The sequence below is a fragment of the Eschrichtius robustus genome, chromosome 1 (genome assembly GCF_028021215.1).
Source record: "Eschrichtius robustus isolate mEscRob2 chromosome 1, mEscRob2.pri, whole genome shotgun sequence".
NCBI lineage: Eukaryota > Metazoa > Chordata > Mammalia > Artiodactyla > Eschrichtiidae > Eschrichtius > Eschrichtius robustus.
The window spans coordinates 171,577,263-171,603,672 of record NC_090824.1 but is presented as its reverse complement, the minus strand read 5'-3'; the positions used below and the strand labels follow the sequence as shown (position 1 = coordinate 171,603,672).

Genomic DNA, 26,410 nt, shown 5'->3' with positions numbered 1-26,410 from the left:
TGCTTACTTTTGGTAATAACTGGTAATAATGAGTTATTCAAGTCAGGAAGGCTTTTCCATCCTTCCCACCATTACTGGGATTTCAGCCGCTCACTGAGAGGGAGTGTCAAAGTGATCACTCTCTCCAGGTTCTTCAATAAATAATATTTATTGAGACTTGTTATGAGCAAGTCATTGTACTCTATCCACACACGTGCCACGATCTCTGGTCCCAAGGAGCTGACGGGCTAGTTGGTGGAACCGAACACAAAGCAATTTTAAAAGAAATTAAACGGTGTCAACAACAGTTAAGAGTGGTCACCAGGTTGAACATAATTAGCAGCTGGACAGCAGTGCTTTCAATTGGAGCAAGGGGGCCGCAGAGTAGGATGACCTGGCAAACCCAGTGCCCGGGGGACTAAATAACCAGGGGGAGGTAAGGGCACCTGGCAGGGACATGAGGATGGTGTAAAGTCAGAGGCCAAGATCACCCTGGGCAAGGATCCATCAACAGGGAGGGTCAGGAGGTGAGACCACAGCATTTCTGCAGACAGAAAAGGGAAATGCAAGCCATCCTGCCTCAAGGAGAGATGTCAGAAACCCTGATTTATAAACGCTTGTCGTTTCAGATCAGGAGAACTATTTCAAGAGGCAACCACTGGGAGAAGTGCACAGAGATTTGGAGAAAAAGTCACAGACACTGTAAAGGGACCAGACCTGACACATTTACTGCCCTTCTCACCTGTGTTGTGTACCTGCTGCTGGACCCTGGGACAGGGGGGTGCTGTACTGCTCCTGGACACCCCGCAGCTCAGGGGAGACGCCCACAGAACGGCTGTGCCCAGGTTGTAGGTTGGACCCAGCAATGACTGCAGGAACAGCCCATGATGCTCAGGTGTGGTCCCCAGAGCTGGGGGAGGGACACTTCAGGGGGTGGGAAATGTGAAAGTCCTTGGAAGCAAGAGAGAACTTCGAGGGGGGGAGGGCTTCCATGTCTGGCAGCTTCGCAGGGGTACTCTGGGCAGCACAGAGCAGACAGGCCAAGGCAGGGGCAGGAGACATCCCATTTGAGGCCGACGCCACCCACCCTGTCCCCTGGGAGTGACACATGTGGACGTAGTCAGGGAGGAGCTCCGCAGAGCAGGGGTTAGGGATCTGAGCTCGTGCCCGTCAGGACGGGTGTGGGGACCAGGGGCGGCCGGAGGCACGGCTGCAGCCCGGGAGCCCCAGGGGCCAGGTGGGCAGAGACCCGACCCCAGGGTCGGGTTATTAGCGCCGTCAGCACCAACCCCAGAGCTGAACTGTCACAGCCAGAACCTCATTCTTCCTCTTCCGATCTGCAGAGGCACCGGGAAAGGACCAACCCACCTATAAAACGTGTATGATAATCGCACTACTTCCCTGGTGGTCATGAGGCTCAATGAGCAGCTAATACACAAAGCACTCAGGACAGTGCCCGGGACAGGCTGTGCAGCCAATTCCTGCTTCTGCCTCATAGACTGGGACGTTAACTGTTGACACCTCAAGCCGCAGTTTAAGAGGTTTGATTTCCCTGAGGCATCGTGCTGTAAGACCAGTCCACACAGGTATGCAGCTTCTGAGCTGAGCCAAACTTCTGTCAATCCAGCTCAGGTGCCAGACACCCAAGAAGACACCTGCAGATAATTCCAGAGCTCAGTCTTCCAGATATTGCAGAGGAGAAAAAAGTCATCTTTGATACGCCCTTTCTGAACTCCAGACCACAGAATCTATGAGCATAATAAATGATTGTTTTGTACACACACAAACACACTAAATATTCAACTCCACTCTTTTCTTGCTTGGTTTCTGATGGAAAATCTGATGTTATTCTTATCACTGTTCTCTGTAGGTATGGTGTATTTTCTCTGCACCTTTCAAGATTTTGTCTTTGGTGTTCCACAGTTTGAATATGATGTGCTCAAGTGTTGATTTTCTGGCATTTATGCACTTGGTATCCCCTCAGCTTCTTCGATTTGTGGTTTGCTTTGTCATTAATTTTGGAAAATTCTCAACTATTACTAAATCTTTTCCTTGCTCCTTTCTCTCTTCTCCTGGTATTCCCATATGTAGATGTCACACTTTTTGTAATTGTCCCACAACCCCTGGATATTGTTCTGTTTTTCGTTCTTTTTTCTCTTTGCATTCCTGTTTGGGACATTTCTATTGACCCATATTGAAGCTTTCTTGAGGTCCAGTCTACTGAAAGACTCCTCAAAGGCATTTTTCATGTCTGTCCTGGGGGTTTTGATTCTTAGCGTTTCCGCATCTCTGCTTACATTCCCCTCGCTTCTTGCACGCTGTTCACCCTTAGCATGTTAATCACACTTGTTTAAAAATCCTGGCTGGATAACTCTAGCATCTCTGCCATGTCCAAGTCCACTGCTATTTTGCAGGAGCCGGTTGATGTGGTGGTCAGGCCGGGAGATGGGAAGTGTTCTGAAGACCTGTGATTAGGTCCATCTTTCAGTGAGCCTGGGGCCTTGGGCTGTGACCTTCACAAGGGACAGGAGGAATAGAAGGGGCTGGGGCCGAGTCATTCTTCCCCACGTCAGACACGGCTCTGGAGAAGCGTCTCCCTTGGCTAGGAGGTGTCTGTGGTGAAGCTAGCTCTGGGCTTATGACCAAAGGTTAGGGAACTTTCCTCTGATCTTCACGATGGGTACTTGGAGCTCCTGGAAACCTAACCGGTGAAGTGCGGTGGCCCCTGGGGTCTTTATCTCAAGCCAGCCCACTCTCAGCAGTTCATCAGGTTACCACTTAAGGGCCCGACTCGTCCAGCTCCAGAAGCTTCTGCTTCTCAGAAGCTGTGATCCTCTGAATCGCCCGTCTGTCTCTCCAGTTTTCGGAGCAGTGGTTTGCCCTCTGACCCTCAGTCCTCTACGAGACCTAAGAAATATCAATGATTTGTTTGTTCACCTTTTATCTTGCTATGTGGGAAGGAGATACAATCGCTAAGCTCTTTACATGTCAGAGCAGAAACCAGAGTCTCCAGTACAACCACTTCGGAAAACTGCATGGGAGTTTCTTAAAAAGCTAAAAATATTCTAACCATATGGTCCAGCCATTACACTCCTAGGTATTTACCCAAGAAAACTGAAAGTATATGTGAATACAAAGACTTACCATAAATGTTCATACCAGCTTTATTTGTAACAGCTAGAAACTGAATGGATAAACAATGTGACACATTCATACATGAACTACTACTCAGCAATAAAAAGGAATAAATTATTGATACAGGCAATAACACAAAATAATCTCAAAACAATTTTTCTGAATGAAAGGCAAAAATAAGTAAATAAGTACAGACCATGTAACTGCATTTATATAAAATTCTGGGAAATGCAAACCAATCTTCCTTCCTTCCTTCCTACCTTCCTTCCTTCCTTCCTTCCTATTTATCTATGGCTGCATTAGGTCTTCATTGCTGCACACGGGCTTTCTCTCTAGCTGCGGCGAGCGGGGTCTACTCTTCTTTGCGGTGCATGGGCTTCTCATTGCGGTGACTTCTCTTTGCTGCAGAGCACGGGCTCTAGGCGCGTGGGCTTCAGCGGTCGTGGCACGCGGGCTCAGTAGTTGTGGCGCACAGGCTTAGTTGCTCCGCGGCCTGTGGGATCTTTTCCTGGACCAGGGCTCAAACCCGTGTTCCCTGCATTGGCAGGCGGATTCTTAACCACTGCGCCACCAGGGAAGTCCCGCAAACCAATCTTTAGTGACAGAAAGAAGACCAGTGGCTAGAGGGATGGGGGTATGGAGGCACAGGAGGCAGGGAATGCATAGGCATGAGTAAACCTTTTTGGGTTATAACTGCACTACCTTGATTGTGGTGGTGATTTTGTAGAATATGTCAAAATATGTTCAGTGTATTTTACACAGTTAGACCACAATAAAATCTTTTCTAAAAAAAGGAAAATCAGGTTCATATAACACTAGAGACGGATTAGTTATAGAATATATACAATTAATTTTATCACTGAAAAAGAAAATTAAAAGGTCACCAGTAGGACATTTTTATTTATTGAGAATCAATTCAGAGCTAGAAGATATTAGTAATGTATATACATTATATTTATAAACTGATTATATTTCAGCAAATATACCAGAACTTATCCACCTAGCCAAATAAATGCTGCTTTCCCCAAAACACAGACTGTGAGAATAAAAATTCTTATTCTGACATGTGGCCCCTGCTCAACACAATTTTTGGACTGTCTCCTAGATTTGAAATTACCTTCAGTCCCCATTTTATGAGCAACATAAGAAAACTTTTATTGTTTTACGATCACACCTGGTAAATGAAATCCTTATTACATTTCCCACTTTAAAGCCAGGATTTCCAAAATGTATTTGACAACAACCCAATTTTGACAGCATAACACTCTGCCTTTTGACAATTTCCTTGGCGACGGGTTTTTTTCAAGAACATTATCTTGGAACAAAATTGGCTTTGCGTTTCCTCCCATGGAAGGTACACACTGACTGAAAATCAAACATTTTAGAATAAAACTACGTTTGTAAGGGAAAAAAGAAAATAGGGTTATGCAATAAGCTTGAGACTGACACAGTCAAAAATATTACTCCAAATTTCCCCATTTTACCAGCATTCACTTGATCCATCTCTGGAATAGCACACACTGTCTCTTTAGAATTGTTTATATTACTCTTTTGATTATATGATATTAGATACACTATAGGAATATTTGTAGAGATACTTAAGTTATAAGTGTGAAAACTGGAACACACACTTGTGTGTCCACTGTCCAAATCAGGAACTGGACATTGCCAACTCTGGGCTCTTCCTGATCCCACCCTTTCCTCCTACTCCACCCCCTCTACTGGCCTAGAGACGACCATTTGGAACACTGGGTTTTCATCACATGAAATACTTAGCCATGATCACACGCGTGTGGCTGGGCTGACTCGTGCCTCACAAGGTTTCATACATATCAACAGTTGCACGTAGCTGCACGTGGGTCACTCATCTTCTGTTATGTAATATTTTGCTGTGTAGATATACCATGATTTGCTTGCCAGTCCCTGTTGATGTGTGTTGGGTTGTCCCGTGTTTGGTGCTACGACCTTGCATATGTCCCCTGGTGCACAAGTGCAAAAGGTTCTCCAGGACGGCAGCTCTCAAACTGCACAGGAGCTTAAACTAACGAAAGCCTGTGTAAAATGCAGCTTCTTAAATCCTAACCCTAGAGATTCTGAGTCAGTGGCTCTGGGGTTGGACCCAGGAATCTTCATTTCAATAGACAGGCAAGGACTCCCGACATGACACTTTAATAAACTATGTCCCTACTACACACCGAGTGACTGCACATGTCCAGACCTACAAGAGAGTGTTTCTGATTTGCCATATCCTTTCATATCCAAACCAACAATATTTTTGTTTTCTCTCTTGTGACGTACCTATTCACGTCTGCTACCCAGTTCCCCCATTGTCTCGGATTCTGTTGTGCGCTGTCTGGGATGCTAACCCTTTGTGAATTATATGTTGCAACCACTCTGTGGCCTACTGTTTCACCCTTATAAGGAGTCCTTTAACACACAGATCTTTTCATTTTTCGTGTAGTTGAATGTATCAATCTTTTCTGGTATCGTTAATGTATTTTTAGGTAGTTGTTTAATAAACACAAAGTCATGAAAATATTCTTTTTTTTTTAATGTTAGTGTTTTGCCTTTAACATATAATGCTGGAATTGATTTTCTTTTGGTGTGAGGTAGGGATCCAAATTCCTTACCTTCTTCCGCATGAATAACCAGTAGTACTAAAACCATTAATTAAATAGCCACTTTCTCCCCACTGATCTGTGATTATATGAGCTGAAATATTGCAGGTTTTCATATATGCATGAATCGATTTTGATCTCTTTCTGCTCTACTGGTCAATTCCCCATACTTGTGTGAACCCCTCCGTGTATTTACTATAGCCCTGCCGGGCTTGAGGTAAATCATTTTTTTTTTTCTTCTCCTTTCTCACCTCTTTTCTCTTCTTGAGCATCTTGTTAACTCTTGCCCTTGTTCTAATAAATTTAGGAACCAGATTGTCCAATTCTTCAAAAAACCCTGGGGTGATTTGGATTGGAATTGCATTGAATCCACTTGCCAGTATGAGGAGAACTGAAATTTTTACAATATTGACTCTTCCTATCAATGAACATGATGATCTGTCACTGTATTTGTCTTTTTTAATGTCTATGTTAAAGTTTTAAAATATTCCCATGGATGATTTCAAGCCTCTTTTTATTTTTGTCACATTCTTCCCAATAGGTACCTTATGTTTTTGTTGCTAGCATAAAATGGGAACTTTTCAGATACTGGGTGATATATTTCAATGGTTCTGAAATTTTTAAAACTACAAAAAGAAATACGTTAAAAAGTCACTTCTGCCCAGTTCTTATTTACATTTCCCAGCCCCTTACAGTAACTTTTAATCATTTCTTTTTTACCTTTCTAAAGTGTTTTTTTTCTTTGTGGTTACCCTTGAAATGTCTCTATAAATATTTAATAACTTAGAGACTTAATCTTTCAAACCCCCAGCCAAACAAAGATGGACATTTAAACCACAAGCTCCGGTCAGGTGTAATTTGGCACTGATGTCTGCCAGCACACTGGCCCATTTTGAACCATCCTTCATGACTTTTTCTTCTTACGGTTCCTCCTTGAGAAGTTCCCTTAGGGAAGGAGTACTGGTGAAAACTGCTTTTGTTTATTCCCCAAGCCATCATTGCACACACATTCCTCAAGGAAGTCTTGCCGAGCACAGAATTCTAGTTGTTTTCCCTTCACACTCTGAAGCACTTGGCATTATTTTCATGAAGACGAACTACTGGAGAGAGACGGACTTTCTCAGTTCTAGTTCCAAAATTTCCCAGGAGGGATCCTGACGGCCCCGTTTGGGTTAGTGGAGCATAAAACAACGGCTCGCTTGGCACCCAGGTGGGAGGACACGGTTGTGGGGCGGTGGTGACAAGGGGTCCAGCAGTAGGGAGTAACAAACCTCAGTCTCTAAACTGTGGCTGAAATTTCCCAACACATTCCCATACCACTGGGGGTGGGGGTGGGGGATTCTTGTCACTCACTTTAGCGTCCTTTAGGTACTGCGGGATGCCTGTGTGCTCGCAATGATGGGAGCCCATGAATCGCCCTAACTGTGGGATAAAGAGCCCTGCCCTCCCCACCCTGCTGCCCCAGCTCACCCCTCAGCACAAATCCCATGAACTGGACCCCCGCCCCATCATGCCGAAGTGCCTGGCGCATGTGGAGTAAACCCGCTCTTCCCAAGGCCTGTTCAAGGACCTCCATCAGGGGCGCCCTCCCCCACTTGTTCTCGCCCCCCCCCCCTTTCATTTCCTGACACTTTTGTCAAACTTCAGGCTCCAGTTTGAATGTCACCTCTCTGGAAACGCCTCCTGGACCAAACTGCCTGCAGCAGCCCCTTGTGACTCTGCCCCAGCCCACATGGCACACAGCCCTCGGGGCGCCAAAGGGCTGCTCAATCTACTTGCATTTTGACCAAAAGCTGCTTAAAGACCGTTTTAATAAATTTGATTTTAAACTCACAGCATTTTTATGATTTCCTTTTCAGCCTCTTCCCACGATATGGACTACATATCGTATGCTGCATATAAAACAGAGGTGCTCCCAATTTTTGGAATAATTTCCTTGACTTCTAACTTATTAAGGCAAAACAGAACACCTATGGATAATGAGGGCGACAAGTCTTAATGGCATTTTGATGAAATCAAAGCAAGTCTTGCCTTCTTAATTCTTTACACTAACATGCAAACTTTTAAATGTAACTGAAGATATAATTATGAAATCTAGACAACACTCACATGTTTTTGAAGAGTAAGGTAAGGGAGTAATCGTGGAGAATTTCTGCCCTCTGGGGACTGAACGTGCCCCTGAGGCCCATGCAAGGTGGGCAGCGAGGCCTCCTGGTCCAAGGCAGGGCTGGGGCAGGCAAGAAACACCGGGCAGAGCCCTGCCACCTGCCAGGGCTCCCAGCACAGGCACGGCTCCATCCACATGGGTGAGAACAGAACGGTGAACAGGCGGCTGCAGCCAATCCTAATTTGCACTCTCCCATGGAAAACAGGCCTACGTTCTGTTACCGCAATTTTTTTTCAACTTTCAAACAAGCTTAACTGTAGTAAGAACAGGACAAGCGTCTTATGAAACTCTGAGGAACTTTGACAAATGCCTGTATTTTGTCAAATTGTTAACTCCCTTCAGAAATTTTGGGGTGGTGACGCAGGAATGGAGAAGTGTAATGTGGATCATTAAATTATAGCATAACAGATAGAAAATATAACACAATTGAGCTTTTAAGTCTAAAATTAAAACTTTTTAAGTGGGCAATACTATAATTAATTTGTTTACCTTCTACATCATTGTGATGTTCAATAGCCATTAACAATGCTTTACCAAAGCAAAAACATGAAAAAAGGCAAAATAATAAAAAAAGAGACTCCTAATAACAACACTTTTACAACAGCAGTTACAGAACATGGATTTTTAATGAATTTCATACTGCATTGAAGACACTGAACACTTAAAAACAATTACATCAACACAACAAAAACAACTGCTTCTACACAACACTGATAAATGCACACCTTCTCCCCAAAAGAAACTTTTTTCACAGATTTAAGCAACAGATGACTTACATAGGATTCTTCAGATTCCAAAACAGGTACAGAATTTTGGCTCTGCATAAGCTGATGTGCAGTGGTTGAGAAAGGGCGCCCCTTCATCCAACAACATACCTCTCATGAAATTCTCCACCAACACGGTTTTCAGTAACCACCCATCTCTTTCTGTTATTAAATGAAATTCTGGACATGTCGGCACATGGACAAAACCAATTCCACTTCTAAACACCATTTCAGATATGGTCAAGGCAGCTGGTCACACGACTTCATTTCAGGCACACACATGCACAAACCCGCGGACACTCACACGTGCACACACACACACTCACTACCCCCATCTCCTTCACGATGCCTGAACACGTCCCTCTCAGCCATGGTGGCGGGTCCTGCTCCTGAGAAGGGCCAAGCCCTGGGGAAGAACGGGAAGGGGGCAAGGGAGACATGGCTGCGAGCGGAGCCTCGTCTGCACAGGCCACGTGGCCGCACACACATATGTTTACACGCTTCCAATTTTTTAATCCAGCAGAGATCTGGTTCTTAAACCTGGCTTAGCGACCTGCAGACATTTCCCAACGTTTCCAAAAGTAATTCTAAGACACTCAGACGTGAGAGTGAAGGAGAAGAGGAGCCGGCATGTGCGGACAGCCCTGCTGTGGAGACCCCAGAAGGGCAGGCGGCAGCCTGCGCCGTCCTGACCCTGGCATTGGGGAACGTCAGACTCTAACAACCAGCTCTTGAGCTGCTGTTGTTATAAAGCTGCCCTAAAACTCTTGCTGTCTGTCCCTCGCTCTGGTTCTCCCTGGCCCCACCCTCCTACCCGGCCAGGAGTCATCTCAGAACCAGACCCGATGACCCAGGGCAAGAGGCCTGAGATGGTCTACCGCAGGCCCTGAGGCGAAGGAGCCATGGGCGAGGCGCCATCTCTAGGGACACTCTGCCTGCGACACCACAAAACGGAAGCGGTGACCGGGACTGGGTCATCACGATAGTTTCCAATGTCACCCTCCGGTGCCTGTCCCAGCGCTGGCCTCCAAGGGTTACATATGTGAGAGGGGCACTGAGATGTCTCGTTATCAGACTGTAACTCAACAAGAAACATGGCTCACGAACACCAGGTAGAAAGTCCCAAGAAGGCGAGACTGACAGACTCCCTGGTAGAGGGGGCACCGAGAGCCACCTGCCGCCTGGGAGCTGGCAGCTAGTGAGGAAGGAGCCTTTCCTCTTCAGGTACGTGGGCTGCGCTGGCCTCTCCTGCCTTCTGAACGAACTCATGTTCCAGCTCTAGATCAAAAAGTGCATGAACCAGGTAACAGTGACACCCCAAGTTTTCCAAATACTTTGCTTTTGAGGTAGTACTCATTTATTTGCATTATTGGCTCTCAAATACCACCCAGAAAGTGAACCCACTTGGAAACATGCAAACCCAAGGTGTAGAAAATAAATAAGGTTTGTTTTCAGGTAGCAGGGCCTTCTAAAAAGGTCAAGTCACATTCAATGGACAAGTCATTTGAAACTTCTAAAAACTGTTTATAACCATAGCTATAAACTAAAGTGCTTTAAATTTTGCTTAATACCTGGAATCAGTGATTAGAATCATTATATTTTAGAATTTGCTAGCATGAGACTTCAGGAGACTCAAATGATTTTCTATAAAAAGAGCAGAAACTCTTTCTTTTCAAAATAAACTATCCAAATGTTGCAAATTCAACATTCTATGCTTTTTTTTTTTTTAACTTCTAAAATCCAAGTTGACTTTACAGAACTGTAACAGAACACAGACGTGAAGCTGAGTTAACACACGCTGGAACCCCACGCAGACCTGAGCGTGAGGTCCCTGCTCGCTCCTGCCAGGACAAGGCAGAAGCGGATCATCGTTCCAGAAACGTGGAGACCACTGACACCTCCCAGTGAGAACAGGGTTCATGTTTCACTTGCGCAGACACCACGCCCTCCTGTCACCCCAACACACCCAGGGACTCAACACCAACAGCCGCGGGAGGGGCTCCACCTCTACGGCCCGTGATGCCAACACACACAACACAGAAATAAACAACAGGGGCCACTCTGGACGCTTCATGCAGGCTGGGTACAGCTTGGAGAGAGCACACACCTCCCGCTCAGCATCCACCACCCACAGCAACGGCTCCCCAGCGCCAGGCGAGCCGGCAGTCGCAGTCCCTGGCTGCCGAGGAGCCTCAGAGCGGTGCCCTCACTTCTCCTGCAGCAGTGCCGGGATGTTGATGTTCCAGCCGATGGCCTGCCGGTCAAAGCCGCAGGTGAACAGGTTGCACACGGGATGGTCCTCGCTCCAGGCCGAGCCACACACCATCCTCCTGTGGCCCTGCGACCAAGCACACAGCATAGTCAGAGCAGGGCTCCCCAAGCAGGACCAGATGAACCACACACGCCCAAGCGACCCAACGGAAATGAGAGCCGTGAACACAATTAGTCCAAGTGACACCTCCTGTGTTGCTGGTGGAGAAGCCTCCACGAAATGAGGGGTTGGAACACGGATGAACTCAGTGAGGCTCACCAGCGCCTCAGAATTCTTTCTTCAAGAAAAGGAGTCAGGGCTTCCCTGGTGGCGCAGTGGTTAAGAATCCGCCTGCCAATGCAGGGGACACGGGTTCAAGCCCTGGTCCAGGAAGACCCCACATGCCGCGGAGCAACTAAGCCCGTGAGCCACAACCACTGAGTCTGCGCTCTGGAGCCCACGATCCACAACTACTGAGCCCACGCACCACAACTACTGAAGCCCGTGCACCTAGAGCCCGAGCTCCGCGACAAGAGAAGCCACTGCAATGAGAAGCCCGTGCACCGCAACAAAGAGTGGCCCCCACTCACTGCAACTAGAGAAGGCCATGTGCAGCAACAAAGACCCAATGCAGCCAAAAATAAATAGATAAATAAAAAAATTTATTAAAAAAAAAAAAAGGAGTCAGATCACAGTCAACAGGAAGAATACATAAATGGTCACTCTGGAAATTTTTAATGAATAAATGAGGCTGGGTGACATGTGGGAAACAGTAAATAAAATTCACTCGAAGACCCCAAATACCACTTTAATAAATAATCGGCTCAGGTAATAAAGGAGCTAGAAATATACCTTTGGTGCCAAATAAAACAAGGATAAAATAGATGACCTTTCAAGTAGATTCCCGCCACCTTCAGGAATTCAGTTAAATATCAGAATGTTGGAAAAAATATTGCAGATAACTTGGAAAGTTTATAGCAGATACATACACTAACATGTTACTATAATATCATACAACAGGTACAAGAGGTAGGATTCAGAAAAGCTGACAGAAATTCTATAAGTAAAAGAAACTCTCGGGACTTCCCTGGTGGCGCGGTGGTTAAGAATCTGCCTGCCAATCCAGGGGACATGGGTTCGAGCCCTGGTCCGGGAAGATCCCACATGCCATGGAGCAACTAAGCCTGTAAGCCACAACTACTGAGCCTGCGCTCTAGAGCCCGCAAGCCACAACTACTGAGCCCCCGTGCTGCAACTACTGAAGCCCGTGCTCCGCAACAAGAGAAACCACTGCAACGAGAAGCCCGTGCACCGCAACGAAGAGTAGCCCCCGCTCGCCACAACTAGAGAAAGCCCGTGCACAGCAACGAAGACCCAACGCAGCCAAAAAAAAAAAAAAGCTAAATAAATAAATAAATCTATTTCACCTACCACTTTAGGAGGAAATTAATTCAAGCACAAGCGAATTCTACAATTCCTACAAGGCTGAATGTTTACAGACAATTAAAAATGAAACTGTCTCCATGGAATTAGTACCACGAAGAACTGCTTGGAACTCCCTCTTTCTTGAGGAAGAAGATTCTCAAAGCCATGAAGGGACCTGGGCTCCTGGGTCAGAATGCAGACCTCACATGCTGTACAGCTGTTCTATTTAACACTGAGGCCCACCTAAGAGAGAGAATCCTATCTGGTTAAGGTGCAGCTTAGGTGCTGCGTCGGTGATACCCAGCAGTTCGCAAACGTGAAGCTGCCTGGACAAGCAATTCATGGCTTTGTTGGGGTGGTGAAGCTTTCCTGAGTTATTCTAATTTCGTGAGTAGTTTGTCTATGAAGTGCACTCAAAGAAAACAAAGCTCCATAACTAACTTGGGACGGTACACTTAAGAGCTGCAAAAGGGAAGACATGGCTTTGTCTGAAGGACAGAGGACCTCTGGGAAGCTGGTGCCACTTAGAGCAGAGGTGTCTTCCCTATCTACCAATCTACCTGCCCATCTGCCTCCAAAACCGCCCTGGGCCCGCGGCTCAGCAACCGCTGCGAGGTTTTGCCCAGGACAAGGCGGAGGAGCAGCGGAGGAGACTAGGGGGTGCAGACACACTGACTGCAGGGTCAGGCACAGACCCTGTTGGAAACAACAAGGGACTGGCTGACCCACCACACAGCTTCCACTGTGAATGCAGAAAAGGCCAAAGGAAGCCGGGGAGAGAGTGGGTGTGTGTGGGCTCCACGGAGCAGAGCCTGTAGGTGCTGCCCGAAAGCAGGAGCTTCGTCCACTATAGCTCCACCTGCTGCCCGCTGGCGCTGAGGCTGGGCCCTGAACTTGGACTTGCCCAGGTTCCCAGGTGCACCCCGCCCTGATATGCTGACTCCGCAGGTCTGAGCTGGTGCTGCGGAGCCCCAGGCCCCCCCAGCGAGACCGGTTCCTGCACTGCGCGGTCCGAGTTGAACCAGTAGCGACCCCTGCCTCACGAGAAAGTGCATCTAAATGGAGACACGACCGCCACGGAAAGGTGCCTCCAGGACCCACGACCACCACCCCCACAGGACAACGGCACACGCCTGCCTGGCGGCGAGTTCAGCTGCTGTGCCCAGGGAGTTCTGAAACACAGCTGGGAGACCAGGAACTGAAAGACTGATTATCTCAGTTTAAACTTAAAAGCTGCTGCTCAGCTCAGGTATCAGGCAATGTTTCTCGCTTTCAATTTTATGCACTCCAAATACAGACTAAATACTTCCAATGGAAACCCAGCAACCAAAGACTTAGTAAGAAAATGAATGTAAAAATCGTGAATATTTTTCTATTGACTATATGTTGAAATTATGTTATTTCGGATACATTTGGTTAAATAAAATACACTGTTAGAATTAATTTCTCTCTATTGTGAAGGGCTATTGGATCACTGGACACGCCCGGACTGGCTGGGAGTTCCCATCCATCAGTGATGCTGGGCCTGGGACCCCAGGCTCCCTGTGAACAGACTCGGCCCCAGCACGTACCTGCCGACTGCTGCGTGGGAGCCTCGCCAGCCGCACGCCTGACATGTCAAACAGCCTCACCTGGCGGTTGTCATGGGGGAGGGCAATGATTTTTTGGCCAACGCACACATTGATCCTACAAAGAGATAAAGTCAGGTTACATACAAAACAATGACAGCACAAGTTTCTGAGTTTATAGATTACGATGCAGTAAGGGATTTCATACTATTCACACTTCAAGGCAAATCACACCAGCAAACCACAGGTATTATCTGCCTAGGGCATCAGGAAACAGGCCAAGTTACTTACATGTAACTTACACGTATGTACTACTCAGTAACCTTTGGCCATAAATGGCTCATTCTTATTCTTACAAAGCTCAATACACCAACCTGACTTTACACCCAAGTTTCAGTATTTATAGAATACCAGATATGCATTAGAGAATCAATAAAAAATATTTTCCCAGGAGTCTAAACCACTTTTCCCAGGGCTCTACCAAGTAAACACAAATTTACATGAAGCAGACACAAGCCACAAGGCCCCCTTCAAGCCACACTAATGGCTCATGTGAGGAGCACCGCCGTCACCTGTTGATGGCAGAGTCCGTGCGGATGGTCGCGATGGGGGACCTCATGTTCTTCAAGTCCCAGACCTTCACGGTGCGGTCGTCGCTGCCGGAGACCACGTTATCTCCTACGGTGAACACGGCAGAGGTCACGGTGCTGCAAGTAAAGGACACAGGGTCAGAACCTCATCAGGAAGTTCCCGTCCACACTGCGTAACAGACACATGCTCTTGCTGCCAGAGGCCCTGGCAGGTGGGTGGAGATGTGAACGCTGCAAGTCGTGTACCCCGCTCACTGGCCCTCCCACCTAAACCTCCGCAGGGCATGCAGCTGAGCACAGCTGACCTCTCTTACTCAACCTCAACTTCTCCAGGCAACGGAGCAAGGAAAGGCTCCCAGAAGAGATGGACTAGATTAGACAGAACCTGCCAAAATCTATACAGCAGATGATTAAAAAAAAATCCATCCCAACTGCAACTTTCAATCAATTTAATCAGAACACTGGAAAAAATTTCATTCCAACAATAACAAAAACCAATTTTAAAAAAGATATGAACAGACTTCTCCAAGAAAGGTTTACAAATGGCCGATAGGCCCATGAAAATTTGCTCAACATCTTTAATCATCAGGGAAATGCAAATCAAACCACAATGAGCTATCACCTCACACCTGTTAGAATGGCTGTCATCAAAAAGAGATAAGCATTGGGGAGGATGTGGAGAAAAGGGAACCCTTGTGCACCGTTGGCGGGAATGTAATTGGTAAAGCCACTACGGAAAACAGTGCAGAAGTTCCTCAAACAATTAAAGACAGAACTACCATGTGATTCAGCAATTTCACTCCTGGGTATTTATCTGAAAAAAACAGAAACACTAATTCAAAAAGACACATGCACCCCAATGTTCATAGCAGCATAATTTACAATAGCCAGGACATGGAAGCAACCTAAGTGTCCATCAACAGATGAATGGATAAAGAGGATGTGGTATACATATATACAATGGAATGTTACTCAGCCACGAAAAGGAATGAAATCCTGCCACTTCAGACAACGTGGATGGACCTGGAGGGCACTATGTTAAAATCAAAGGCCACGTGCACCACAGGGAGAAAGGCGGAAGTGAGGGTAAACCTGAACAGCAACCTGATAACCCTCCTGAACTCCCCATCTGAAGAACAAGGACACCGTAAGGGCTTGAGCAGAAACGAGGTGTTGCTGCCCCTTAGGGCCGAGGCGCAGCGCTGTCTGAGCAGCTTGGCCATTGGCCAGGCTCTGGGGGCAGATGCCTCTGCTGCCTGTGATTTCCCTGTGGACTCGAGGCCTCAGGAGGTTTGGCCAAGTTAAATTTCAGTTAACATTCTGCTAAATTAGTGGGAAAAAATCCCCACAAAAGCTCGTCTAACTCTATGTTAATGAAATGCTGAAAGACGTCAGGTTTTCAATAAATCACGACCCTGACAGGTATTGTAGGGCATCAAAGGGAGAAGCCAGTGAGGCCATCCTTCTAAAGGCCCCTCCGACGCACGTCCCTCAGGGGCGGGTGGGAAGGCTCGGCTCCGCCAAGCTCCCACTGCCTCATTTATCTTGCTGCCGAGAGCAGCCGAGTGTGTGCCTCCAGCTGACGGCGCGGCACCTACTCACCACACACGCTGCGCAGCCTGGAATGTTCTGCTCCCTCCATGGGCCTCAATCAACAGAGCGCCCAGAGAGCTCGCGCTGCTCTTTAGGACTGACAGCTGTCCCCCCACCACACAGAAACACGGCTGCTTTGTGTAACAATCTGCCGAAATTTTCCAGCAAAGTAAGGAAATACATGATGTGGAAAATGCCAGCCTGGGAGACACGGAGGCAGCGACTCCTCTGGCTCCCCGTTGGGCACCATCTGCAGGGCTCCTACCTCTAATTCTTAGGACATAGCTTCCGACGGAGCAAAGTGACACTTTCCCACCTGAAGTACAAGCCAGAGGAGCAAGCGCTCCAGAAACAGGGACCCAGGCTGAACCTCTGTTGCTCTTCCACCTTTGAGGAGACCCCAGGAGGCGTCGGGTGGCTCTTGCCTGCTTAGGATCGCGGCAGGGCACGTGAAGTGCAGTCCCACAGATGTGACATGACACACGGACCAGAACGCCTTTCCGCACCCGCACACAGGAGACCCGTTGTGACTGGTGCTGCTTGCAGGGGATCGGGCCACTGCCCTCCTTCCTGACCACTGGCTTCCAAGCTGTGCCTTCCAAGCTAAACGTCCCACAGAGTAACAAGTCTTCGGCAACACCCAGGATCTCAGAGAGCACTGCCCTTCCGATCAGGAGTGCTCTTCAGAAGTTAGAGACTCACGTCTCCTGTGTTTCAAGATCTCTGATGCCTGAATGAGAAATAGAAAACTCATCTCCAAATGAAACACACTTCTGGAGAGTCCTTGAGGGCCGGCTCCCAAAAAAGCAGACCCTGAGATAAAAAAACATTCAAAGGAAAAGTCAGTTTTGCATCACACTTAATTTTTCAGGATTTAAAGTCCAACTGCTCCTGGAAGAAAGCAGGGAACGCACATAGCGTGCAGGGCCTCGGTCTCACTTGTTATTTTCTCTCCCAGCCGCCCTCTCCAGGGTCAGTCGAGAGTTTCCCAACTCACCTCGCGACGGGTCTGAACCACAGAACTGCTTCCTCGACAGACTGCACACCTCCCGTGTGCCAGGTCCCACTTCCCACAAGAGAACACACAACAGAGGGGTGCATGACAACGTCCCCACAGCCCACACTGGCGGAGGACACAGGTGCGCTGCAGGGCTGGGCGCTGTCCTAACACCAACACTCCTACCAACGGCACCCATGCCAGAGCTCTGGGGACGTGCCCGCCATGGCCACAGAGAGGGGCTCCAAGGGGGGAGTCAAAACAGCACTGCTATTACTAGGCTAAATTCTCCTCAGCATTTTATTAACCGAATTAATAAGAACCTTTTCCACAGATTATTCAAAGATGACAGGTCCACACAACCTGATTTAAAATGATTACAGAGAAGTTTAAAATCAGTAAGGTTGATACAATAACTTCACACTTGCAGTATCAAGGGTCAAGACTCTGATTTCCTTTCTGTGAAACCTGGTCATGATTTCATTCTTACTAAACAATGTAACAGTCAACCATAAGTCAGATTTGAATGCTGCAATTATATCAATAATTTAAAGAAATCTGAGAGGAACGTATTCCACTTAAATGAGGGGGGGAGTGATCTCCCTCAAGTTTTTTAACGCTCCATCCCCTGGTTTTCTGAGTCCAAGAGTTTATCTGCTTACATGCTCATCAATTAACAGCCAATGTCCCAGTATCAATGTGACGTGATTCTGTGCATAAAAATTTGGAAGTAAAGAATTTCAAAGGTTTATTTTTTAAATCTTCCAAAAGGAAAACATCTGTTCGTAAGTTTTGAAAGTAATATGATATAAACAAGCCCTATTCATAAGATAAAAGTCACAAATATATTAGGAACTACAAGATTTTTACTCTCAAATATGTTAGTAGATTGGCCCTAAATTGCACAGTTGGAGCCAGCGGGCCCGGCCTGGGTCTGTGGGGATGGTCCCGGGGCTGGGAAGGCACCTCTCCTTCACTGGTATGATGAGGAGTCCACCCGAAGCGTCTCTCCCACCAGAGCGTGAGGTGACTCCCCTAACGCTGGACAACAGGTGCTGGAGGGTCCTGACAGCCCGAGGTCGTGTGCAAATGTGCCTCAGAACCGCGTGGAGTTCCCAACAGAAGTGACACAGGCTGCACGGAGTATGACGTGTGTGCAGAAACATATACATGCACATGTAAACGTGTCTGTCCAGAAGTGTTACAGGCTGCACAGACCGTGATGTGTGTGCAGATACATATGCGTGTGTGTGTGTGTAACGTAAGCCAAGACTAACCTCCCGCCGTCACTACCACCTCCCAAAGCCAGGCTCTGCCCGGCAGCTGCCCCCTCCCCACTCTGCTCACTGCTCGCCGTCGCTCAGGGGGTCCTGCCAACACCTGTGTCAGGTCCAGACGTGCCCCGTGTAGGTCTCAGTGAGGCTGTAACGACGCAGTCGGGAAGGTGTCCATCTGTGTGAATAACCTGACGATGCTGCTCTGGGTCACCTCAACGAAAAGTGAAGCAATCAGCTCACAACAAAGAGGCATTTAAATGTACTAATTTCCTTAAGTCCTTATTTTTATTAGTTACTAATCAGCCCTTCTTCAATGAGGAATTTAAAAAGGATAAATGGAGAAATATTAAATCTCCTCTTACTTTTCAAAACTATCTCTTGAATTTCAAACAACTTTTAAATGTATCACCGGGGATCAGTAATTAAATTACTGTATATCCACTACCTACCTCTAAAGCCAAGGTGAGCGAGCAGGAAGGAGGTGGCTCCTCAGCCGCTGACACAGAGACACTCCCAAGATCTTTCCACACAGTGCCCACGTGTGCGAGGTGCACGCGCCCACCCGGCAGCTGCCGCGCACCACCACTCATGCCCTCTGCCCATTTCCACGACAAGACAAACATCCACTGATTCATAACCACTGCGGTCAGATCACATTTCTGAGACCACGGCTGCCACTCCAGTCTCTAGGAATCTGAGCAGTCTTTGGGCGAACAGAGCTGAGAAAATCAGAAACGGGGCAATTTATGGGGAGTTCACGCTGTCAGCCTTGGTTTGATGGTAACCTCAGATATCAACCATCTATTGCCAGAAATTACGTAAGTCTCTACACTTCCCCAAATGAAACTGTTTTCAATCTACCCAAGCAAACAGAAGACAGAGGCAGACTCCCAGGCAGGTGGGGAAGGGGCTGTAAACTGGGGGGAGTTCAGGTTCGGGTTCTGAGGCCCCTGTGGTGCCCCGGGCCTCTCCTTCCTCCAGCAGTCATTGCTATCCCTGTTCCTCCTCCTCATCACGGACGAGGGCTGAAGACCATGACCAGGAATGACAGAGTCTCAGACCAGCGCAGAGGTCTGCCAACCACCCCTACCTGCCGCCCGCCTCTAGCACAGGCCTGCACACACGCTGTGTCGCTGACCAAGCACAGAATTCAACAGTTAAATCGAACCACCACCCAGTTAAAAGTTTCACACTGTCAAAACACTTTTTCTCTTTGAAACTTAGCATAAAGAAAACTGTCAACAGCACGACACAAAATTCAAAGCTACTTTCACCTTCGTAAGCATATGATCTAGAATTTAGATCTCTGGGTATTTGTCAAGAGAAGCATATGAAAATGTCATAACTTTAAAGCAATCATTATAATCTCTATAAACTTTTTAAAAAAAAGTTTTTGTTAGATGTCATGTCTTATTTTCTTTAGGCAAGAAAGTACCTAAGTTCACATTTGGGGGATGAAGTTACAATCATATGAAAAGAATCAAAGCAAAAAAGAAAGAAACAAAAAACTTTGCATTCTCAGATATTTTACCCGTGCTGAGCTAATTTCAGATATTTTCAATGCCAGAATTTATTCGCACGTGTAAATACTGTCAGCTGGGTACAGACTGGAGTCATCGGCCACCCACGGGGGAAGCTTAATGACCAGTGACTGCCTCAACTGTCAGTCCCTTTTAATAGCAATTGAAACAAAACAAAATGAATCTAAAAAACAGGGGGGGTGACGACTCTACCAAGCTCCACAGGAGGCAGCGGTGCTGGGAGGAGAGGGATCAGGAGCCTCCCTTTAGAGCAGCGGTCCCCAACCTTTTTGGCACCAGGGACCAGTTACGTGGAAGACAATTTTTCCACGGGGTGGGGAGGGGGGCGGGTTTGTTCAGGTGGTAACAGGAGCGATGGTTCAGGTAGTAATGTGAGCGATGGGGAGCAGCAGATGAAGCTTTGCTTGTCCCCCGCTCACCTCCTGCTGTGTGGCCCGGTTTCCAACAGGCCGTGGACCCATACCGGTTTGCGGCCCAGGGGTTGGGGACCCCTGCTTTAGAGGACAGTCTACACGGGCATCTCTCAAGAGCAGCAGTGGTTTTAACCTAAGTATAGGTTTTATTATAGTAGAGCCACTTGCAGGAACGTCTCTGTACCCACAGCCCACAAGGTCAAAGTCCAGCCCCACGGATTGCATGCAAGGTACGCAGAGGAGCCGAGGTACTGTCCCCACCAGGCTGTCTTGAAGTGGCCCACTCCCCGAGTTACACTGTCAGGTGGAAAACACATGAATACATAAGGATTTAGCTCATTTCAGATAAAAAGCACTGGATTTCAATTCCAGCTGATGACAGAAATACATGAGACAGAAACTGCCAAGAGTTGAAATTCCTGTGACATTCCAAATTTTTCCAATTAAACATATCTATTATTTCCAAGAACAGTACACACTACAATTCCCACTATTAGGAAAACAGTTTGTTATATAAGGTTTCTAAAATTACTTTTCATGCAAATTGGTACACCTTGGGCCACTAAAAGCTAGTCCAATAATACAGCCCCCCAATTCCACTAAGTAAATCCTGTTGTGTTAAAATACAGAATGAAAATAAACATAACATACCAAAAAAGAAAAGGGCTCATTTTTTGTCTTTTCTAAAAATTTATGAGGAAAACCTTAAAACAGACCTTCCATCTGGGAGCTCTCTCTCTACCCAGCAAAAATAATGCAGCACAAATCTCAAGGGGACCCATTTGGCTACAGATTTTTATCTTACAGTGAAGCGTAACATCTCAAACCCTACTTTCTCAAAAAGGCATAGGGGACTTCCCTGGTGGTCCAGTGGTTAAGACTCCGTGCTCCCAAAGCAGGGGACCCGGGTTCGATCCCTGGTCAGGGAATTAGATCCCACGTGCCGCAACTAAAGATCCCGCACCCAGTAACGAAGACCTGGTAAGAGAAAATGAAAAGGGAAAAATAAACTCTCTCCCAGCTCCCAGAGAAACTGGACTGCAGAACGAAGCCGTAATGTTGAAGCCTATACCGCTACATCTTGCCTTAAGAAAACCCAACACAGAAAATTCAAATTACCCATATAGGTAAGTGAATTATTCACATTATGAAAGATGTGAGAGTCTAACATTCTTTACTAAAGAATTTGTGCTGAGTTCCTATAAATGAAAATATGCCCTAAGATAGGCTTTTCCAAAGTGTGTTCCACATCATAGTAATGTGAAATATGTGGTCACATAATTTTAAGAAATACAGCCTCTGTTTAAGTGATGATCCACTGAAAACATTCCACGTGGACTTTTTAGGGCGACACAAGGAAAGAACAGCAACGCTCCTGAGAACAGCACTTCTGAGTGTTGCTTTTAATGTTCAGAAAAGAATCGGGTTAAAAGGATCAAGAAAACCATCCCAAAAAACTCAGTCACCTCCCAGCCCAGGAGCAAGCTCTGCAGGCATTGAAGTGAGCTCCCGAGAGGACATCTCAACTGTCTCTGGCTGGAAGTGCAGGCAGGACGGCCAACCCTGGGGCCGGGGGACAGATGCGGACAAGCACGGGGGGTCATGGGCATCCCTACAGATGTGAGGGGAGGCAGGAGACCCAGAGCTGCGAGTGATCAAAGTGAACAGCGCTCCCTCTACTCTGGTTTTGATAACGGACGCCTTTTGGTGGGTCCACACTTACATCCCCATGCAAAGGGAGTACATTCCGTGGGTACCACGTGTCATATGGCTCGACCCCAGAAGACCCATGTCAGACACAAAAAGGCAGCAGTCAAGTCAGGGACTAGGAAGAGTCCTTAGCTGAAAGCCTGTAAAATGTCTCACTTCCTGCTTTTCCAAACTGCAGTCATTCCCAGAGGCTTGCAGCTGATGTAATGTGGGATGGTGGTTCCAAAAGGGAGAGAACAGCCTGCAGCCCCACCTGCTGACCACGCGGCCTGGGGCCTCTGCAAGGCCTGTGGGCCCCAGCGCAGCCGCAACCGTGAAGTCGACGGGAAACACAAAAGCCAGCCCCTCACCGGGCCCGCCAATTCACGAAGGATTGAAAAAAGGTAAAGATTCCCCTTCTATGACACTTACTGCAGGAAATTAGTACCAAAGAGAGAACTTTTTAAAATTGATGTTTGTATCTACACATCAACGAAATACACTAGCTCATCCTAACAGAGCAAGAAAAAACGTAAATACTCTAAGAGCGGTACTTTACGTATATTCTATTACCATCCAAAAGCTCCCGAGTCCTCGTAGTAAAAGTGAACGCAAGCATGAACCGACGTCTCAGGTCGGGGTTGGGAGAGGTCCCCAGGGGCGGACCCAGCATCCTGTCAACTCTAAGCCACTCCTGATCCCATTAGAAAAAACAAACCTAAGAAACTGTGTCACACACTGGAAATAAGTCCTTCATCCCCGGTTACACTCCTCTTAAGTATCTCTCTCCAAAACAGCCATCGTTTTACACACCCACCAGCTGCAAAAACAGACCAACAATTAAACAGGTTATTTTAAACATGATACAGTACTTGCTACCCTCCACAGTCAGAGAAGACAGGTGGGAACAGGACACTGCTACCATGCTCTCAAAGCTACACCAGGCTCCTCCATCGACTCCCAGTAAGACAAGCAAGTTCTTGGCTTTTTGTGCAAAACAAAAATAAAAACTTTCAGAAGTTAAATAGAGCAACTGAAAATAGAATGTGACCAAAAGACCCTTCAAATAACACGGAGACAGAGCTCCCTGGAACCAAATTCAGAGTCCGGCAATCTTGAGGACCCTGCTTCGGTTTACCCACAGACGGGGAGTAGGCTGTCAGGACTCACCGAGTCCTCACCGTGCTCCGCACTCACCAGGGGAGCCTCCTGGATTCTGCCCCCACAGGCCTACCCTACCCCGTGCGGCAGAAGAGGCTCAAGCGGACAGGGCAGAGGCCCGTGCGCCACAAGACAGACTGCCTGTCCTCCATGCGAGACTCCTCCACCCGCCCAGGATCTCCGGCCAGATTCCGCTCGGTCCAGGACCACCAGCAGGGCCAGCTCAGTGAGGAGACTGGGGTGGACGGCGCAGGTCGAGTCTGGACAGACGCCTGCTGGGCCAGGGCGGCGAGTTGGCCGAGTGAGGGTCTTGTGGAAGAGGAGCCACGGGGCGCTCGGCAGTGAATCTGGCACAGCCTGAGCATCGCTCATACTCACGGCCACAAAGGCCCATCACCCTTGAGTAGGAGGGTCCGCGAGGCTGCACTAACTCTCAACCATGCCAGTGAATAAAGTGCCAGCTTACGCAGGCAGAAGAAAGGACAGAATCAGCAAAACCATCCCTTCCCAACTCTCGAAGGAGTAATTGATTCAGGCAAGGACCCTCGATGACATCAGACCTTTCACTGGGTGGAAGGTCGCTGAGACCTTTCACTGGGTGGAAGGTCACCTCAACGTGTCAACCCTCACGGCTGTGGGGACACCTGGCAGACACTACCTGTGGTCCAGGCCAGCGGCCCCAGTCGTGCAGTGATGGGTGGGACGCGGCACACACAGCAGTGGCTATGAGACTTCCGGCAGAAAGGAAGCCGCAGAAGAAATGCAGAGGGTGCACGTTCCACAAGAGACTGGCTTGCATTCCACACACAAACTTGACGTCACAAAAAATAACGATAACAAAATGTGCGGAACTGCCCCAGATTAAGAGAGACCAAGGAACATAGTATCTAAACGTAATGAATGAATCTCAATTAAACTTTAAAAAAACAAAAGATTCTCTGGAGACAACAGGGATAAATGTGAACATAGGCTGGATGTCAGATGCTGTCACAGGCTGTTTTTTATTTTTCTCAGGTGGAAACGATACCATGATATTGAGAGAATGTCCTTATTCTCAAAGACTCAGGCTCAGCCAAAGAAAGTACGAGTGCGTGCTGTACATCCAGCCCTTTGCACATGTGTCTGCAGAGACAGAGGCAAATGTGGAGAAACAAAAATGGGTGATTCTAGGAGAAGGGTAATTAGGGATTTGCTGACTATTCTTTCAACTTTTATGTTATGCTTAAACTTTTAAAATGAGAAACTTGGAAAAAAGACGTGCGGACTAAGGAGTAGGGCTGTGCGGGCAGAGTCCTGGCTTGTCCAGCGCACTGACCAAACGGTCCCTTCTGCTCCCTGGGCCCTGAGTGACTTGCCTGAAAAGCAGGGAAGAGCAGCTGCTCCTGGGCCCTTGGGCACCCCAGCAGGGTCCCCCCTCCACAAACAGGACCGGCCCCAGGAGGTAGGGGCTTGGGGGAGCCCGGGGTCCCCCAGGCAGGAGCACACCCCTCCAGCAGATGAGGGCCTTCCCACTGAAGCCCACACTCGGCTGGGCAGGCACTGGGGCTGTACACACCAACTCTCGACCTCGAGGTTCCGGAAGAACATTGTCCTGGCTTCCTTTTGAACATTTATTAATTTTGAATATTAAATCTAAAACTTAGTACCTAACATTAAACACAGAAAATGGATTTGTTTACAGGACTGTATGACAAAGACAGAAAATCGGACTGAAGCAGCCGACAAGCAGGTTCATCTGCCAAGAAGCGTTTGCTGATATGGCCGCGATCCGGCCTTCACGGATGCGCTGCCGTACAGGAGGGACCCCGCGGGACAGCGGGGGCAGGTGACAGGACATGGTCGGGAGCTGCGGGTGACAGGAGTGCCACTGGGGGCTGCACGGGGCCACCGGGAGAGGGCCAGGCTGCAGGCCGAGGAGCTGGGAGGCTGGGCATCACTCACTGGGAAGGTCACACGGGGTGAGAACAAGCATGTGGGGGGCGAGCTGTCAGGATGCAGCTCTGCCCACCAGACAGAGGGTGGGACGTGGGGACTCTCCCGGAACAGCCCTGTGAACACGCGTGATGTCAAGACTAGACAAGAATGAGCCCAGCGCGAGGACGAGGAGGGGCAGGGAACTGCTCTGATGTTCACGCCACGACCCGAGCATTTCCTGGCCCTCCCCCACCTCCTGCCCGCCTCCAGTTTCAGGAGGGGACATCAGTGAAATCTTCCAAAATGAAGCTAAGTGTTTTGGGAAAGAGTAGCCATTCTGAAAAACGGTGGAGTCGGAAATTAACACTGAAAATTAAAATAAGAACTGAGTCTTAACGTCTACCTGCAAAACTTCTTTCTCGAATAGTTAAAAAGAGACATCTAAGCGACTGAGACTCACTCCGTATGGCCCTGGAAAACATTCACGGAGTGGATGGAAGGGTCCCTGAAGTCCCACAGACGGAAAGTCGTGTCGCGGGAGGAGGTCACCACCAGCCGCTGGGTCGGGTGTGTGCAGCAGTGCGTCAGCTCCTGATCGTGCCCTGCGACAGAGACGAAGGGCAGACAGTCACAGGGAGGCAGGCCCCTGCTATGCTGCCGGTAAGAGGAGTCGAGGGAACGGTGTGTGGGGTCGAGGTGGGACCTGTGTCCATTCCCCTCGTGCATTTGGAAGAGCAGGACAAGTGTGGGTGGGACACTCCTGACCCTGATGGCTGGAAGGTCGGGCAGATCTCCAACAGGCCGAGTGTGTAAATAAGTACAGTTCCAAATTCCGCACTTGCAGAATAACCTCTAATAATACATAGGTGGAGCGCTCGGTAGAACACAACCTTTATCACTCAATGAGGAAAGGCACTCACTGATAAACACGCACAAAGGCCTGTGATGGGCAGAGCTCTGAGACAGCCCAGAGATGCCCAGCCCTAGTACACACCCTGCAGGATTCCTGCCCTTGTGTTTGGGCAGAACCTGCAAATGCTCTGGTAATCTTCGTACATTATAAAGCAAAACAGATTTTGCAGATATAACTAAGGCCCCCAAATCACATGGCTTTGAGTTAATCAAAAGAAAGATTGTCCTGGATGGGCCTGACCTAGTCAGGTGGACCCTTCCAAAGGGTCCCGGCAGAGATGCTCTCCTGCTGGCCTGGAAGAAAGCCAACAGCACATGGTGAGATGCCTCTGGAGTGGCCACAGGAGACTGAGAGCAGCCTCTGGATGCTGAGAACTGCCCCCAGCTGACAACAGGCAGGAAAACGGGATCTCAGT

General features: G+C 48.0%; 1 protein-coding gene across 3 annotated transcripts in view; it reads right to left on the bottom strand.

Annotated features, from left to right (window-relative positions):
- Positions 1-8,506: 8,506 nt before the first annotated feature.
- WDR37 (WD repeat domain 37) overlaps positions 8,507-26,410 on the bottom strand; it is a 57,085-nt gene continuing 39,181 nt past the window's right edge. For all 3 annotated transcript variants that reach the window (XM_068559569.1, XM_068559568.1, XM_068559570.1), the window contains exons 11-14: positions 25,543-25,684; positions 14,480-14,614; positions 13,911-14,025; positions 8,507-11,001 (exon numbers count right to left, since the gene is read on the bottom strand). In XM_068559569.1, coding sequence (XP_068415670.1) covers positions 10,870-11,001; positions 13,911-14,025; positions 14,480-14,614; positions 25,543-25,684 — 524 coding nt within the window. In that variant the 3' untranslated portion in view covers positions 8,507-10,869. The remainder of the gene's footprint in view (positions 11,002-13,910; positions 14,026-14,479; positions 14,615-25,542; positions 25,685-26,410) is intronic.